Here is a 19,914-nt window from a genome sequence, read left to right on the forward strand (position 1 = left end):
TGGGATATTCCATCAGCCCAAGATCCAAAAGATTTGCGTTAAAGCCCAAAACAGCTGATGTCTGTTAACCCTTGTTTTGCGAATGAATCCACCATACCATTTGCAGTTCTTCTAACCCAAATATAGGTGTTAAACTCTCATGAGGGATATTCTGTATCCCTGAAAACATGCCTATATATCCAAGGGACTTGGCAAATGCCTTTTGACCAAGTGATGATCAGTTTTGAGTCCCACTCTACTTCCAAGAAGCGGAAGCCAAATTGCTTTCCTAATCTTAGGCCTTGTAGAAAGGCCATCAATTCAGCTTCCAAAGAATCTCCCACTCCAATGGGTCCTGAGTACATAACACTACTCTTCTTGAGAAATCTTTGAATACACTCCCTATACCTGCCTGGCCCTGGATTGCCCATAGAACTCCCATCAAAATTCAACTTTAATGTATTGCTTGGTGCAGGTTTCCATTCCATATCTAACCTGTATTTTTCTTTAGAAGAATGTGCGACTTCAGCCCATGTTCTTATTATATCATTCACTGAGAAATCTTGAAAAATTTCCAATGTCTTTACTCCTTACCCAATGTGCTACTTTGATCTTTATAGTGTCTATTGGTACTTCCTTGGATCTACTAATTTCATTAAAGATTCTTCCATTTCTTTCTTCCCATTTAGTCCACACCACTGCTGCCCTAACTGCTTTCCATATAACTTTCCTTCTTACTATACACCCTTCCAACAAACGCCTGATGGAACTTCATCATCTTCCATGAATTCACTCCATAAGAAGCTGATATTTCTCTAGTGTCTCAAACTCCCCCTCAAATTGCATTACCCCATTATTTATTTAGGAAAGCCATCCTCCAAAGTGCTCTCCTTTCCCTCAAAAACTTCGACTATTACTCTCCTAACAATGCATTATTCATCAATCACACCCTTCTAATACCCAGACCATCCCAATTCTTTAGGGTGACATACTCTGTTCCATTTCACTAAATGGAATTTTCCTACCCCTCCAACGTCCCAAACAAATCTCTTTGAACCATTTCCTTTATATTTGCAACGTCCACTGGAACCTATAAAATGGACAAGTAATATACAGGTAGACTTGCGAATAAGCTACGCAATGAGAGGAATCTCCCATCCCATCCCGCCAATCATTTTTCCAATCTCTCAGTAACTGGTTGCCAAGTTGACTTCACTGGTGCTTTTACTCCAGGTGGAATGCCAAGATAAGTAAATTTAAAGCTTCCTAGCTTACACTCAAATGCTGCTGCACATGTGTACAGCAATGAAGAGTCAACCTCCCACACCTATCATCATGCTTTTGTTGAAGCTCACCTTCAAACCCAATGGTAATTCAAATTCTTTAATATTACTCTCAAATTTAAGACTTTATCAATTGAAGTCCTCAAGAAAACCAAGGTATCATTTGCATACTGAAGGTATAACTGAACCTTTGAAACCTGCTCTTAAACCCTTTCTTAACCTCCCCTATGATCATCCTGCTGAGAATTTCCACCACAAGCCCAAACAAACAAAAGTGATAATGGAACAACTTACTTCAAACCTCTTTTTTTTTTTTGAAGGTAAAAAAGAAAATTCATTAAAAAGAAAAGCAAATTCAACCTAGAGAGGTGTCGAGGAAACACCTCCAAACAAACCTAAGGACCAACATTTTCCAACCACTTTTCTTTGAAAACTTTTCACCCATATCCCGTCACATCAACCCCTCAAATCTCTTACAAAACCAACCACCCCAAAGAAGCATAAAAACTAAAGCCAGAATTTGAAACATCCACATAAGCACACAAACAAAGCTCAGGAGCCAAATGCAGAATAACCACAAATACACAATCCTCATTCTTTCACCCACAACTTGAACCTCTGAGCAAGATGCACTGCAACTTGAAGGCAACATAACTGTGGAGATGTAGAACAATAATGTGGTCCCCACTGCTGTTTGTCTATTTATGTTGCTTAGTTGGTAGTTGGTAGTTATTTTCTGTTTCTGTTATTTCTTAGCTTATGTAAGCAGTAGGGGTAATTCTGGTTTTTTACCCTGTTTTAAACTATTAATATAAATAGTTGAGTGGGGCGACAATCTCAGATATATCCCACACTCTTCTTTGACTTTCTTCTCTTCGTATTCTCTCTTCTCCTTCTCCTCTTCTTCTTTTCTTCTTGTCTCTTGTTTATTTTACATTACAACTAGGACTGATTGCAGTCTTACTAGACAAGTTGGTATCAGAGCCAACTTGTCTCTTCTTCTCAGCTTTCTCCTCTTTGACAAGACCCCCCCCCCCTTTCAACTAATGTTATGCATCTTTATTTTTCTTAATATAAAAGGGTTTTATTAAAAATAAAGAAAAAGTGAGATCCTCCCTTCTTCTTCATCCTCCTTCCCTTCCTCCTCCTAACCCCCTTCCTCTTAAGGAGGCTTATGCTTCTTTGTGTTCGGGAGGCTTATGCCTCTTGTGTTCCGAACTATCCCTCATGCCTCTAGGTAGTGGAATGCCTCGCATCACGCATCCACGTTTTAAAACATTGTTTAGAAGTTTAATAAGGAGATGGCAAGTGGGAAGAGAAGAGGTACCAATTACCGACCTACATTCTGATGATACAATTACCTGCTCCGGTTTGCTCGCCTCCACTTCAATGAGACCCTCCCTTTCAACTAGTGCTATTCATCTTCATTCTTCTTAATATAAAAGATTTTTATTAAAAATAAAGAAAAATGAAATTATTCTTCCTCATCTCCCCCTCCACTAAGGAGGCTTATACCTCCTTGTGTTCGGGAGGCTTACACCTCTTATGTTCTGAATTACGCCTCACACATCCAGGTAGTGGAACATCTTGTGTCATGCCTCTGTGTTTTAAAACATTGGTCCCAAGTCTAACATTTTCAAAAGACATGTGCCTGGTGTGTCTTCCTGAGTATGTGCCTTTTGAAAATGCTGTGCATTTTTTTTTCTGTTTTTTTGTGTTTAGCAGCTCTGAAAACCCCATATTTGCTAATTTTTCTCATAAATTTATCCTAATAAAAGATATTTTTAAAAGGCACTTAAAGTTATAATTTTTTTTTGTAGGGATTAAGAATTTAAGACCTTGATATGGGCTTGTTTGGGCTTGCCTTGAGGGGCTTGGTACAAAGGTGGCTCATAGAATTAGGAGTGCATAATGTTTAACATCACATTAGCTAGTTGGAGTAATACATTTGGGGAAAAAATAAATAGATTAAGAGTTTACATGATTGAATATGCACGTAATTATTTGTGTTCTAATGTCTTCTCTTCAAAATCCTTTCTTAAAGCCCTTGTATTCGGCTCACCTCCTTTGGCTGCTTTCCTATTTACTTTCCCAAGGTCATTTATTTGGTGTGTTTTAGTGCTTAAAAAGTTAAAAAATGTTTTTTATTCTCTAAGAGGATTGGCTAAAAGAAATTTTCTAATGAGTTTTTTTGATAAATATTTTTTTGTTAATTATTTTCTTTAGGCAAAAAATTCTTTCTTTGTTTATTGTTCCATTGGTGATTGGTCTCTTGAGTAAGGTTTAAAGTTCCAACTTGTCATGGGGTGATTCTGATAGTCAAAGGTGCCCTTTTGCTTCCAAATGTTTTATTATGCTTTTTTGTGTATCTGTAAAGTGCTTACTATTCATTGGATTCTTCATTGCATTAAGATTTTGTTTAGATTCTTTAGCTATTCATAATAATGCATTCTATTCCTCTTGTTACAATGTTCTGGTAAAACTACGACATGCACAAAATATGCATATTATCATCAAAAGAAGGGTTGGAAACCAGCTCTAGTTTGTGCCGATACATTCAGAGCTGGTGCGTTTGATCAGTTGAAGCAAAATGCTACTAAAGCTAAGATTCCATTTTATGGGAGGTACTTTTTCTACTTTCCCTTTCAGGAAAGTTTTTATTTTGTTGTGTTTCCTTAGAAGCTTGATAAAGTCAGGTAGTTGGATACTGGCTACTTCAATAAAGAGTTCTGTTATTGATAAAAAAAGAAATTGGATACTGATTACTATAGTACTATATACACTATTAGTTAACCATTAATATATTATATCATGGACCTATGGTGGAAAAATTTTTAAATTTTGTCTAATTGATTTGATATAAAGCATCAACATCTACCATGTTATAATCTGTATTATTATTTTTTTTTTTGGCAAAATAAAAGGAACCAATAAAAAACATCAAGGGTACATAATGAGACCCTTGATGTCATAATCTGTATTATTGTTATTATTATTGAAATCTAGGCATAGAAGATACATCCTATAACCCTAGTATTTTTTTTTTTTGATGAATGATTCTATAACCCTAGAGAGAATACTAGGGATATTTTCAGGCCTGGACTGGAATCAAATATAGGTATATAATGTTTTCAGGCCTGGACTGAATTTAGACATGGGATTAGGTCCCACCTTTGTCATTCTAATGCTTGATATTTTTTCACTAACTGATTGCTTATCAAAAATAAATAAATAAATATGGGTGGGTAGTAGTACTAGAGATCTAACCTCACTCTTGATTTTACACCTCCCCTTGTAATACCCGTATATATATTGATGAGTAACTGTTAATTATATTAATGAAGATCAGAAATATGATAAAATTACAATCAACCCTTGGGTATGGTAGCAGTTATTACCCTATCACTTCAAGAACATTCATATTATTAACAAGCTCAATACAATTGATTTCTGGTAATCCCTTGCTTAGCTAGAGTGTCAGTCATCCCGTTTGCAGATCTCAGCACCTATTTTGTCTTCAATTCTTCATATTTATGCCTCTTGCCAACCATTTTCTGCAATACCTATTTATTACTGAAACACCTTCAAACAATCCCTTGGAAAAAGATGTTGATGATTGATAAATCTACAGATAGTCAAAGTCTGTTCAGATTTTTGATATTTAGTTTTATCTTCTAGCTTCATCTTTGATAGCTATATCTATCTATCCATCTATCTATCATATATATATATAAGATAATAGAAAAGTTAAATAGTTATTTTTCTTACTGGGGTTAAGGCAGTTCCAACGAGCTTTATGAGTGAAAAAGAAAACAGTTGCATATTGTCCATATCAACGTACTCTAGCATCCACAATAAAATGTGAAAGAAGCCTAGGAATTGCCTTAGCCATACAAAGGCTCACCACTTTCACTATTGTGAAGGAAACTACAAAGCCAGATGCTACATAAAAGGCCATTACCAAATGTTGGTCCCAGCTATCTGGGGTTTTGGGAAGGGCAGACCGCATACAGTCCTAGTTTTTTTTTATTTTTTTTATTTTTTTTTATTTTTTTGTACAAAGCCACTGCTCTAAGATTCGAAATTGTGTTCTCATTTTCCAAAAATGTATTTCTTGTATACATCTTAATTCTCTCCAAATCTATACCTATTCAGCCATATAATCTTTTTGCTTTCATAGTTTGAGTGTGAGATAGATGATAAGATATAAGACACCATCATTAAAGAGCCAATACCATCTATTACTTATTAGGAAGCTTTTCAGCTCTGAACTGTGGTTTAAATGTTTTAAGGAGTGAACATTAAAAAATGCAATTAAGAAAATTTGAAAACCATATTTTCTATTTTTGAGTTGCAATTCATTGATTTCAACATGAAACCATGTCTTTTGCAACTTGAACATTGTATCCTGTTTTTTAACCAAGTAATTTGGTTTTATCTAGGTCAGGCTGCTCTTTGTGCTCTCTCAAGTTCACATTATGTTTGGTTTTGTCCACAGCTACATGGAGTCAGATCCTGTGAAAATTGCAGTGGAAGGTGTTGAGCGTTTTAAGAAGGAAAATTGTGATCTTATTATTGTAGATACAAGTGGACGCCACAAACAGGAAGCTGCTCTTTTTGAAGAAATGCGTCAAGTTTCTGAAGCAACGGTATTTCATGTTCTTTTATTTCTGTACATTATCTATTTTTCCTGAGCTTTACAAATACTTAACTGTCTCTTCTAAATCATTCAGAAACCCGATCTCGTTATATTTGTTATGGATAGCAGTATCGGTCAAGCTGCATTTGATCAGGCTCAAGCATTTAAACAAAGTGTTTCAGTTGGTGCTGTCATTGTTACTAAAATGGATGGTCATGCGAAAGGAGGTGGTGCTCTTAGTGCGTAAGTATTGTTGTATTATTGGCTCTTTTAATATCAATAGTTACAACTGATTGCTGAACATATAGTTTTTTCTGTAGCAGTTGCTGAAAATGCTCTATTCAATCTTGATATGTTAACTATTCCTCGCAAAATCCTGGCCCACCTTCCATCCATTTCACTTAACTTTGTTTCTTGAAACCAGTGATTTAAAAGGTGTGCCTAGGTGCACAGGTGAGGTGTATTTTAAGGGATGCACCTTGCCTAGGCCTCAGGTGCAGCATTTTGAAAAGGTGCATGCCTTTTCAAAATTTGTGCCTTTTTCTCCTTTTTAAGCTAGCTCATTTTCAAAATTCTTCACATTCCAACTGACAATCTTCATATCTTTACTTCTACCTACCCTTACTTTCCTCGGCTACCCTATCTACTCCCTCTCCTATCTCCTCTTCCACTGAATTCTAGATCACCTTCAATATCAGAAATTAGTCTCTCATCTTTCTTTTTTCCTCTTTTCACCCTCCTCTTCACTCTACTTAACATCCATTTTTACCTTTACCTCTCCTGGGCTGTTTACATGAAGACCTTGTTTCCTAGCAAACTGGACTACTAGATTTCCTTCCAATTCCTCAAGCCATCTCGGCATCCCCCCTTCTATCAGATCTTCACTATTTTGGTTCTGCATTCCCCCCATCTCTGTCTCTCTCCTTTGCAATCCTAGTATCTCTTTTTCCTTTCAACTCTTCAAGCAAATTGCTTATCAGTTCTTAAATCTTTTTCCCTACCTTCTCTTGTAGTTTAGCCAATTTGTCATACTCCTCTCGTCCTTCCTTTCTCCCTCTCCTCTAACTATACACTCTGTTGTTTCAACAGACAGGCTGGGACTGAACCAGATGCGCAAGAGGCACAGAGATAATATTAGTACCCAAAACAGAATTGACAACCATACCGTGAGGGGGAGTAACAAGGATTTCCAGTATCAACAGGAGCAGCAGCCAAATCCTGGTGTTTGATTTGCAGAGGTTCAGCCCTCCTTGGTGAAAGGTCATTTGGGAAGCAGTGGATTCTACAGTCTCCACCAAGAACAAATTACAAGTTGAATGGAAACCCCCACCGAATGGAGTGGTAAAATTGAACTTTGATGGTAGCTGCCAAGGTAACCCAGGGCCATCCGGAATTGGAGGAATTCTAAGAGACAGAGACAGAAATATGTTGTCTCTTTTCTCAGGACCAGTGGGGGAAGGTGATTCTGTAAGGACAGAGCTACTAGCAGCGGTACAAGGTATACAGATGGCTAGTCAATTAGGAGTGAGAAATTTGTTAGTAGGAGACCCCAAGGTAGTAGTGGGCTGGCTGAATAGCCCAGGCACAGTTTGTTGGGGCAACAGGGATCTGGTAAAGAAAATTAAATGGATGACAAGAAATATGACTGTTAGGTTCCAGAGGGTTAGCAGATCAGCAAATGTAATGGCTGATTCTCTGGCCAAGCAAGGGGTGTCAAGGGGTGATTTGTTTTGGGCTAATTTGTAATTTGTATCTCAGGTTTGGGCATGTTTTAGTGCCTATGATTCAGTCCTTGGGGGAGGTAAAATCTCGTGCCTCTTCCTAGGCTGCATGTATTTCTGATATTTTTTCAATAAAATTACTCATTTATCAAAAAAAAAAAAACACCTGGCATCTCTTGACTAAGCTCTGGGTCAGACTTCAGAGCCTGTGCTCTCCTTGCACACACCCTGCATTTGTACCAGATTTGGCACACATTCTCCTCGTTTGAGATCAGTTTTGGACCCTCTACTGTGTCTTGTTTTTCTTTTTTATTCTTTGGAACGTACTCCTTCAATGTATTTTCATTCTATTCTTGGGGATTGTCAGCCACCATCTTCTTCTCACCTTCACCAAAGAGAACATCAGTCTTTAGTGAATCTTCTGCCTCCACCTTTGCTCTCCCCAGTCCCCTCCAAGTCCACACTACCAATGCATAGTTGTCAAGGTGATGCCTAGGTGTTGCCTAGGCTACTAGGCGATTTTTAGAAGTCGCCTCACCCAACGCCCAGGTGTTTTTGTATTAGGTGCTCACCCATATATATGTTATATTATTTTTTTTGAATGTGCATATGTATTATATCATTTTATTGGTTTGTTTTATCTTATTAGAATACACCCTGTTGTATGTTATCATTTTTTGTTAAAGTAATTCTCTTTTGCATTAAAACTACGAAATTATCTTTGGGTTTGAGACTTTGAGTTTTGAACTGAGAGCTGAGAAGAGAAAGCGATGATTGAGAAGTTTCCATTGTTCAGTCCAAGTAGTCCAAGACCTCCAGGTACGCTTTTTCCTTCTTCTTCTTGAAATATTTTTGGGATGAAACAGGGGCTCTGCCTCCTCCTCCTTCCTAAAATCACACTGGTACTCCTTTCTTACTTTCAACAATCCTCCTCCATTTTTTTAGCCTGAAGCAGGGTCTCCACCCCCTTAAACACAGTCCACATTGTCCTCTTGGACAACTTATGTTGGGAACAAAACAGGGGCTCTGCCCCCTTATTTTTCACTCTTTTCTTATCTGCAACCCCCCATTTTTGTTGACCTGGATGCTAGCTATGGCATTTTATGTTTTATTCTAATGATTTTATTGCAAATAGCTAGCATACAGGTATGTTGGTTAGTACAAAAAACCAATAAAGTAGCTTAAGAGGGGTAGGGATATTTATTTTTATACTTTCAAATTCCATCGCTATGCCTAGGCGACTGAGCACCCTGTGGTTGCCTAGGCTCGCCTAGGTGCCTTGACAACTATGTACCAATGCTAGAAGTTCCTTCTGAGATGCTATTCTGTTCTTCAGAAAAGCTTACCCATCCCTTGTCATTTGTTTTTGATAAATGATAGAATTTTATTAATAAAAAAGAGATTAATAAAATAGGGATGCGAGGTGTGATCCTAGCCTACAACAACCCAAATTACAACTTAGCCAAAAAAAGTTCAGACTTAAAAACCCCCATCTTTGCAAAGTAGTGTGCCATCCCATTGCAGACCACCTTTCCCATTGAACAAGAACTGTCGTGTCTCTAACCAGCCATTTGAACTTTTTTATAGATTCCTTGTACTTCCAACTCATTGTTTCTGGTTCCTTCAGCCACCCTATGATCAATATAGAGTGACCTTCAATGGGCAGTCTGTCAAAATTTAGCTGTCCAGGAATCTGTACTCCTTGCAAGACTGCTTTGAACTCTGCAAAAAACGAGTCCCCTATTCCAACCAGACCTGAGAAGACAGCAACAATATGTCCTCGTTATTCCTGAAAACCCCTCCTATACCTGCTGGACCTGGGTTCCCTAGGCTGCTGCCATCAAAGTTCAACTTGATAAAGCCTTTGTTTGAGGCTATGTATAGCTCTATTAAAGATTACACTCCCACACTGCCTCCACACCCCTTTCTCTGTCACTGAAGACTACCATTTCTTTCCTCTCACACTGTCCATATTAAAGCAGCCCTAAGGCATCTCCAAATGACTTCACCTCTCTTCTTTGGCCAGCTGAAGGTCATGGAGTTAAAGAGATTTCCAATCCGCAGAGGCACAACCCTCCTATGACCAAAAAGATCAAAGACCTTTTCCTAGAGGCCTACAACAAAAAGGCAAGAAATTAGGAGGTGGTAACAACTTTCACTGCATGCTTTACATAGGGTACACCAGTTGGGGGAAAGGCACAAGGTAGGTCTTCTTTTTTGCAAGGTGTCTGACATGAAAGAGGCACAGGAAAACAAACCCCTAGGGTGCGGAGTCCAAATACGACCGTCAGGCTTAGAAAGATCCAGGCAAACAGAGTCAAGGACTTGTAAGAGCGAGGTTGCCAATTCAAGTTCACTGTCTCTTAAGTTTCTTCTTAGTCCCAGGTCCCAACTTAACCTGGATGACTGAGAGTAGGGCACAAAACGATGTACAGGTTCTTTTTTAAGCAATGGAAGGGTATAAAGAGAAGGATAAAGGTCTTTAAGGGTGAGTTGCCAATCCAAAGGTCCACCCGAAAGAGAACCTTGTCTCCAGAGCAAACATCATACCTGATTAGGCTAAGGAACTGAGGGAGCACTCCACAAATGGATTTCCATGGAGAAGACAAAGTAGCCCTTGAAGAGACCCCAACGTCCCAACCATTGCCTGCACCACCATGTATACTGCCTATCACTTCTAAGTACAAAGGGGGGAAGTAAAATGTCTTAACTCCCCACCAACAGAATACATTGGAAGAAAGTTAAAAATTAGCCCAAAATATAGACTCCCTATTCACCCCTTGCTTGGCTAACCCATTAGCAAATGAGTTAGCAGTCTGTATTGCATTACAATATCCCTACTCAGCCATTTGAATTTTTTTCTTTTCATTGCTAGAACTCCATAAACCACTGTCTTCTTCCTTTAACCACCTAATCATCACCTCTGAGTCACCTTCAAGGGCCAAACATCTGATGTTCAAATATTTTGCTCTTTGGATACCTTCCAGGGCTGCAAGAATCTTAGCCCTAAGAGAGTCTCCTTCTCCAATTGAGCCTGAGAATATTGCAGTAATAACCCCATCTTCATTCCTGAACACTCCCCCAATCCCAGAAGGCCCTGAATTCCTTAAGCAACTACCATCAAAATTCAGTTTAATGAATCCAGAGGGAGGAGGGGACCAAGAGGGGCTAAGAGTCCTCTTACATAGGGCAGAGGTAGCCATCTCTTTCCAATTTCTTACCAAATCAGCCACAAAATAATCTGAGAACAGCTCCATAGATTTCAGCCAGTGTGCTACCCTTAAAAGTATTTGATCTAATAAGTTTTCCAGGGTTCTTTCCTTGTCTGAAAAGATTCGTTTCTTTCTTCCCATAGGGGCCAACACACTGCTGCCCTAATGCTTCTCCACATAATCTTCCCTTTCTTCTTCGGCCATCTGAAAAATGAAGAAGAGAACAAGTTTTGGATGTTCACAAGGGGATTCCAAATACACCCAAAGAGGGAGAAAGCCCCACTCCCATACTGTTTTAGTGATCGAACAGGTAACCATAAGGTGGCAATTAGTTTCCCCATCATCTTTACAGAGAGCACACTTATTAGGAAGTCAACAAGAATTGGGTATCTTTTTCTGAAGTAGGCCATTTGTGTTAATTCTTTCTAGGAAAGTTTCCCAACAAAAACTACCAACCCGAGGAGGAATGACCTTACTCCAAACTTCTTTAACTGGGAAGGACAACCCAATAGGATCAAAAGGCTGAGTTAATGTCTCAAAAATTGACGCACAAGAGAAAGTACCTGAGGAGGAAGGGGCCCAAAATCCTGTGTCCTTATTAGGGTCCAAGAAGACATTTTCAATGATGGCTAGCAGAGACAAGATGCAACCCAAGTCTGTATCCCTAATTGCCCTTCTAAGGCCTAGGTTTCACCCAAAACCAGTTCAAATCTGACAGAGGATACAAAGAGGGAAATTGGTCCATCAAACGTGAATCCCCAACCCTATGTTGTTCCCAAAAATTTATTCTATTACTAGAGTTAAGACTATACTTGATCCAAGGGGAGAAAATTTGAAGCAAATCATGACTGGCTTTCCATGCAGAGGCAGCTGTAGCCCTTGCCATAATTCTAGGTTCCCAATCTGCACTATCTCTTCTCTCTCATAACAATCTTTCAACTCTTAGTGCACTATCTCAAGCTTAGCTGTAAGGTCCAAGTCGCCAGCTTGCGAATCCAACTCATCAACCTCTACTTGTACTGGCTCGACTATAACTTCAGGATGTCAGGGCACTTTACTTGAATGTCCGATGATGAGAACTGGACACCTGAGGTATCCTCGTTGATGACGGGTGTCACATGCTCAGCGGGAGAAGGCTCCCGCTCATGCCTCGAGTCACCTACAACGGGCGCATCCACGCTCACCTGCCACAAGACCCGTGGGAGGCTGCCCTGGTGTTGTAACATGAGCCTTAGTGATTACATCAGCATCAATAGGCACGCCATCCCCATCATGAGCATTACTCCCCTAACGAACATTCAAAGTAACGACTGGAACTCCCACATTACTGGCCTCCTCCCTTGGTGACGCCCACATCACCGGGCGAAGAGACTTTAAATCTTCCATTAAACGCTTGATGATAGGTTTCATAGGCACACTAGCTAGGATGACACCAGACACTCCCTATGGCCAAAAAAAAAAAATGAACGTGGCATCACGAACACAAACAAACCAATACTATAAGAAAAGATTGACCACTCAATACACCAGACACTCCATACCTCCATTCACAACACTGTTAGTCGGCGCTCACGTGGTGACAGGCTCGGGGCAACCTTCTCTTACCCCTACTTGTTTCAAAACAAATGACTATAAAAATGTACATTTAGTCCTGACAAGAAAGAAAATAAAATTCGAATAGAAAATTGAGCCAATTGATTAGTACGCTTGCCAATGCAGATGACCTCGCTCCCTTCTCACGGACACAAGGGGCTATCTTCTTCACATGGCCACCCACAACCGGGACTGCTACACCCGTAACAGGTGGCAAAGAATCCTTTGTTGATTGACTAGACCCCACTTCAACCTGGGGCTGAATGTTATCCTTGTGAGGTGTGTCAATTGGAGCTTGGACTGGAACACCCGCCGAGCTGGCTACAGGAATAGAGCCTTGTTCCTCAAGTCGAGGGCCCGCCACTGGAACGTTAACATCTATCGCCCCCGATAGCAAAGTAGGACAAGAGGGGCAATTGAAGCAGACAAGTGCAATGGAACCTACACACCAGACAACCCGCTTCCTCGACCAAATTGTTGGTGATGGAAGGCTGTCTACTCTCCCCTTCCTCGACCACAACCCGCTTCCCTATGTGCAATCAAACTTCCATGTCAAGAGGGGCAATTGAAGCAGACAAGTGCAATGGAACCTACACACCAGACAAACCCGCCCCACCCTGTTCCACAGCATGACCTGGTGGGGGTGCCATTACATGCCTTGGACGAGGCTCCATCACCATGAATAGTTGGAAGTTGTTGAGTAATGTGCAAAGATGGCCACAACGGAGTGAGGAACAAACCTTAGTGTACTTATATCCGAGTAGTGGAAAACAAGAAACACCAGCAAATGTGAGGTCATTGTGCCCTGCCAAAAAGCATCCCCACTTCCATGAATAAGAAACTGTGAGCCCAAGCTGTCGTACCCAAATTGTTGCAGGAGGCGGTTTGGGCGGTAAACGGTGGTCTGGGTCTCCCCTGGCTTGTCCAAATAACAGTGAACCCTAGGCCATAGCACTAGACGAGTGGCCTTGACTATAAGATTATCGGCACTGACGACGCACTGCTGATCTCCCCCTTCGGCAACATTCATTCCCACACAGAATGGTATGGAATGGGGCACGTATTGAACATAATGGCGGGCTTCAAAGCCATCCAAACTGGCAAATTGGGCTTCTATCCTATTAAAACCAAAACCCCTACCCGCTTCGCATTCAACCACAGCTTACCCTGGCAGACGTCAAACAAGACCTGCCGAGGCTCTGCTTCATCCAGCGTTGCCACATGCACACTGAAAGGGGATAGCTCACAAGGCGCGACATCCAAATCAAAGTGCTCAAAGAGAAATATTAACAAGAATGGGCAAAACACATATGAAGACTGACGTGCACATCCAGGATCCATAATCTAATGGACTGTGCCGTGCATCTACTCATTCAAATAACCGAGAAACATCGATGCCAACAACAGCTGATGTCCCCCGGCAACCAAAACGGCCAATGTCACGAGTTGGGTAAAGAGTAAAGAACAAAAGCAGCCAGGTGACACTGACTGTTCATCTTCCGCACAATGGAGTTACTGCCACCATGGTACTTGAGCCGTTTCTTCATCCACCCATCAAGTGTCATCTTGCCCCGAGTAGAAGTAGAGTTCATCTTCAACTTAAAGTGGTCTATTTCAGCCACCAATTCTTCATATATAGAAACCAATTCCCCAGGGATACTTTTCGGGTGCTGGCGATGACGTGATGATAAAGTAGCAATGCCAGCGCCAGTAAACTCCAAATGCACCAACAAAGGTGTGGGTACGGCAACACCAATGTGCCACTAACGGTTCCACAAAATCCACACCATTATCCTCTCAAAGATCCATGAAGCATTCCACAAACGTCAACAAATATGCATTATGTAGTAGCCTACAGTACATAGGGTTCTCTAGGATAAATGACGCCCATGAAGTGTAGTTGGTGAAGCTTTTAGAGCCCACGATCCTAGGCTCTGTGCAACGGTAGACGACTTTGCATGCCTGTCACGCTCATATAGATAGAGAAGCTCCTTGCCTTGAACAATATTGAAAGTGTTTCCCGTGCCCATCACCATAGGCACTGGAGGCCAAAATCCCCTCCCTGAGTCGGCCACCCTTCAAACTTGTAGTCGGAGAGCAACTCCACTGTATTTACGTCCCAGACAAAGTCTAGGAACGAACAAACTTTCTTAGTCACCTCTTCTCGTGCATGGGACTTCCCATCGTTGCGAGAACCCTTAGATTGTTTGCGTGGTGCCATCGAATGCAAAACGCAACAACCCTAAATGGAAAAAAATCTGCAAGTAGAAGGGGAATGGAGTCAGAGAGTAGTCACAACAACGACAACACAATAGATCAAGACGAAAACGAACGAGTGGACCGCTCCTCACCCCGCTTTTAAAGATAATTTGGAAACTATCTGGCAACCGAAACGACGCCGCAGAAAAGTGATGGCTGCCCGGGTTACCCGTCACCTTTTCATTGGGAGATGTACTGTTATGTTAGTGTCCCAAATACTTAAGATCGCTATGATTCAAACGTAACCGCCAAATGTTTGTACCTGTAGCCTAAATGATGGCATAATTTTCAAGGTGTCTAGGCGATTCTAGGCAACACTAGGGCGCCTAGGCGATAAAAATTTTATAATATGAAAAACTGACTATTAGTTAGTTTCCTAGTTTTATATACCATTTAGCATGTATGTTAATTGAAAAATAACAATTCTCTTTATTAAAAACATTAAATTTCCTCTAAAAATGTGGCGAATCATCACATCTAAAAGATAAAAATCTTTTACATATATTAATTTCATTATTTTCAAAAATAATACTACTATAATAAGTATTTAATAGAGCAAATTCATATTAATTAGCAGCTAAAGAAGGTTATTAACTTTATGTGATAAATATTTAAGATGGAAATTAAAATAGAAAAAAAAACAAGGATTGAGTTTCAGTTTTATTTAGTTAGAGTGAGAATAGAGAAAAGGAACTTTATTATTCTGTTGTTACTTTCCCCTTTTTTTCTTTTATTTTCTTTCTTTCTTTCTTTTTCTCTTCTCAAAACCCTTTGATCTTTTAAATTTTAATAGTAAAACATTAAAACAAAATATAATTGATAATATATATATATATATATATATATATATATATATATATATATATATATATGTATATAGAATATAATAAAATGTACTAACACATACATTAATAAGATACAACAATATAAATGATATTATAAAAGGCGCCAACCTTGTCATTTTTGTCGCCTAGGCAGACGCCTAGTCACCTAGAAGGGCGCCTAGTTGCTAAAAGTCAAGGCGTTTGTGCGAGGCGCCCAGCCAAGGGTGCCTAGTCGCCTAGGCGATGCCTTGACAACTATGGGCTACACACTACATCATCCATTGCACCCCACCAGCCAATCAACGCTCATCTCTTAGAATTCAGACTAACAGTATAGTTCAACACCATGCACGACAAAAATAGTTACATAAACACAATGTAAACAAGACATGGGAAATCGTTCACACCACCCGGTGTTTCATTAAGAATAACATTGACACAAGACATCCCACTACCAAAACACTAGGGGATTGTCACCTTGCCAATCAAAGTATATCACCACAATACACCATTTTTCGAAAAACGAAACACTCCCACAGCCTACCCAAGTAAATATGTGTTTCTTGCTAGGAAGCCCTTTGTCAAAAGTCATGGGGGGCTGCAACACCAGAAGTAACAATACCAATGACTTTCGATAGAAGCCTTCCGACCAAGAAACAGGGGGGCTAATAACACAAGAGCCGAATTAGACCTCAAAGCGAAAATAGACCAATTGCATCAATGCTAAAAACCCCAAATCCACAATTGCTTCCTATCAAATACCCCCCGAATTCAAAACAAAATCCTCACCTCACTGTTGCCTTTTAAAACACACCAACATCGCATGGGGGCTAATTGTAAGTACGTGATATTCACCATAATTGCGATTGCGATGAAGGTACCAAATTGGAACCACAAAAACACCCATGGTGACACACAAGTTAACGCGGATCTGCAATGAGCCCATAACTCATCACGAATCTGCGATAAGCTCAAGAGCGTTGCGGACCTGTGGTACATTTAAGAATCGACATGTATTTACAAGCCAAAGACTATTCGTGATAGAATAACCAGCCGATGACGGAGCAAGTAGGCCAACACGTCAGACTAACTCCTATGTCACCCACGCCACGTCAACACAGGGGACCCGCGAAGGGAAGTAGCATATGTGCACTAGGAGAATCCTCGGATGAAAGGAAATTCTGTCCTGGGAAGATCTTGTGTGACATGTGGCGAACCCCCAGCAACACCCTCCTATCAGTCGATATCGAATTAAGGATCTCCTTTCCAAATAAGAGTCAAATCCCTTTTGGCTCCTTCCCTTTAGGGCTCCAGGATCTCCCCTTATAAAAGGGAGCATAGATTATATCAAACACACGATTCTATCAATAGAATATCGTAGCCTACCCTCACTACTTGAGACTCCTAGCCTTTCTTTGTCCTCTAAGGAGACCACTACACTTAGCCTTACCATGCCACTTACAGGAACAGAAGATGAACAAAGGGTCTTAAAAAAGGAAGCACAAGTAATCTTTTATCAGCAAATGCTATGGCTCGTCTTGCAAAGCAAGGGGCAAATAGGGAAAGATTGTAATGGGCTCAACTGTATACTGAATCTGTTTTCTATCTTTTTCTTTATTCATGTTGTTAGGAGATGACACAGCTCGCACCTCTCTATGGAAAGCTTGTAATTGCATTATTCTTCTATTAATGATATCTTAATTTATTTATCAAAGAAAAAAGTTAAGTAACCATTAGGATGGGGGGGGGGGACCAAATCCTCCTATCCGACTTGTGAGGATCCAAGCAGGCATTGCCAAGAAAAAGAATAACATCCTTTAAACCCCTTTGGAAGCCAAAGTTTCAACTTAAGGAAAGAGGGAGGATAATGGATGGGAGAAATTGAGAAACAACCTCTTTCTTAAGCAATGAAATAGAGTAAAAAGAGAGGGAAAGAGGTCCTTGAGAGCTAAGTTTCCCACCCCACCCAAACATCTTCCCAAAACAAACATCATACCTGATAAAATAAAATAAAAATAAAAATAAAAATTGAGGAAGGATACCAGCATCCCAACCATTATTCAAGCAACCATGAGTACTTGCTACCACCTCACACTACAACCTCTCCCTTTCTGATGCCCATCTCCACAACCATTGTACTAATAACTTTTTCCTTCATTCTTTTAATAAATTCAGGACAGTTAGTTATAAAAAAATCATTTAATGAAAAATCTTCTAATTCGATTTTTTTCGCACAAATTGTGAACAACCAATACCCCAATCAGATTACTCCACTCTGAAATTTTCTTAAGGAATTCATAATAAAAACCACCAAACTGATCTGGATCCTTTCAATTTCCACATCAATAATAATCCACATATCAAGCTCAAGCAGAATGCCATTGTACAACCTGATGACAATGATTATCAGTAGGGCTTTATGCTCAAGAGGTCAGCAGGTGTGGGGCGAAGGATATGCCATCTTATCAACTAGTCTGTCTGATTGGATCAGATGTAAAGTTTCTTCTGTAATAGGAGTGAGGGAGAGGGAGAAGAGAAATTGGGTGAGTTGACTAGAATAGGGGAGTCAACTGGGACTAGCATTCTGTATTTAAATAAAATTTTATAAATACCCTTGCTTAAAAATAATATCCAACACTCTGCAACAATCTGAATATCTCACTCGCTTGGATTAGAAAGGTCAGAAAATGCCTTGTCTGAAACAGATGCAAGGGAGGTTAATAGGGCTGAAGAAGGGGGGAGGGGTGGCCTGGGGACCACTTGCAAGTTGCAACATTAAGGGAAAGAGTAGAAGTTCTACCTTGTTTTGTGCTTAAGTACTATTTCATTATCTTTAGTATTTCTGATCTTAATAATAATAGTCTAAGTACATTTTCATCTTTTTTTTCTTTTTCTTTTGCATTAACATTGATGCTTAATTAAAATTTTCTTTATATTTGTAGAGTTGCTGCGACAAAAAGTCCTGTAATATTCATTGGAACTGGAGAGCACATGGATGAATTCGAAGTTTTTGATGTTAACCATTTGTTAGTCGTCTATTAGGTAGCTGTACCCTCCACCATGATGGCACCTTTACGTTTGATGTACTCACAGCTTGAAGGTTTATGATATTACTTAATGCCCCAAGGTGTATTAAGTGTTCACATTTTATATCTTGTTCCTATCAGGCATGGGTGATTGGTCTGGGTTCATGGACAAAATTCATGAAGCTGTACCTATGGATCAACAGCCTGAGCTTCTGCAAAAGCTTTCTGAAGGCAACTTCACTTTACGTATTATGTATGAGCAATTCCAGAACATTCTTAAAATGGGTCCTATTGGTCAGGTTTGTTGCTTATTATTCTATCTTATATAAGTTTTTCTTCTTAATCAATAATGCAGAACTTATTAAGAGAATATTATGAACTATATGATTCTACTCAGAATTTAATTCAATTAAGCAAAATGAATCTCAAATTTTAGATTTATTTATAATTTGTTTTATAAGTAAATAATCATATTCCATTAATTCAAAGATTGGTTACATGAGAATCCCCTTAGAGAGGCGCGAAATGCTGCCTCTCGATACAGAAAACACAAAAACTACATAAAAAGTGTCTGTTAAAAGACAGTAATTACAGTTCCGCCCAAAACAATGTTTTCCTGTTGGTCCCTTGTTTTGCCAAGACACCAGCAAATGCATTAGCTGATCTCCCAACCCACTGAACTGTTACAGACATATTCCTTGTCAGTCATTTGAATCTCTTTATCTCATTCTTGTAGTTCCATGTGACATCCTCCGGATTATTTAACAAGTTCACCATTGTCTTAGAGTCCCCTTCAACCAGAAGCTGCTCCACACCCATTTCTTTTGCAAGATGTTTTTCTTGTATTGCAGCTAACAGCTGCTATATTGTGTTCTTGACCTCAATTCAACTGGATTGATAGCTGACATTGTGTTATTCCTATACATAAAAACAATTGTATGGAAGACAAGGAACCTTAAAAGCTAAAATGGCGAACAAGATGCTGCATAGAGAGAAACCTGACCATAAGATAAAGTTTCAAACTTTCATCCTTAACAAGGAAATGGCCAAGAAATTAACTAAAAAAGGTATCCTTGAGAATGAATTGTTCCATTGTGAAACCATAGCCTGGATAATTTGGACTATATGAGAGTAAAGGGAGAATGGCAATGGATAAAGATGATCTTTTTTTTTTATGATCTTAAATTTTCACAAACTTCAATCTAGTCTAACAAACAATTTTCACCTAAGAGATCTCAAATTTTCAAACTCTCTTTGGGTATTACACATTAATAGTAGGAAATCTTGTTACTTGGTGAAGTAAGAAATAGACCATAGTAGCAAGTTCAAGTGTTGAAGCAGAATATAAAGCTATAGCACATGGAGTTGCTGAACTATT

The 19,914-nt window shown here is 39.6% G+C and overlaps 1 protein-coding gene across 1 annotated transcript in view; it reads left to right on the plus strand.

Moving 5' to 3' along the window:
• LOC148866865 (signal recognition particle subunit SRP54 2-like) overlaps positions 1 to 19,914 on the plus strand; it is a 52,698-nt gene that overhangs the window by 21,610 nt on the left and 11,174 nt on the right. Inside the window, 6 exon segments of the mRNA XM_088980809.1 lie at positions 3,733 to 3,886; positions 5,761 to 5,911; positions 5,996 to 6,144; positions 18,453 to 18,526; positions 18,529 to 18,552; positions 18,678 to 18,835. Coding sequence (XP_088836935.1) covers positions 3,733 to 3,886; positions 5,761 to 5,911; positions 5,996 to 6,144; positions 18,453 to 18,526; positions 18,529 to 18,552; positions 18,678 to 18,835 — 710 coding nt within the window.

The sequence above is a fragment of the Nelumbo lutea genome, chromosome 3, assembly GCF_056320005.1.
Source record: "Nelumbo lutea isolate HS-2025 chromosome 3, American lotus-T2T, whole genome shotgun sequence".
In the NCBI taxonomy this organism is placed as follows: Eukaryota; Viridiplantae; Streptophyta; class Magnoliopsida; order Proteales; family Nelumbonaceae; genus Nelumbo; species Nelumbo lutea.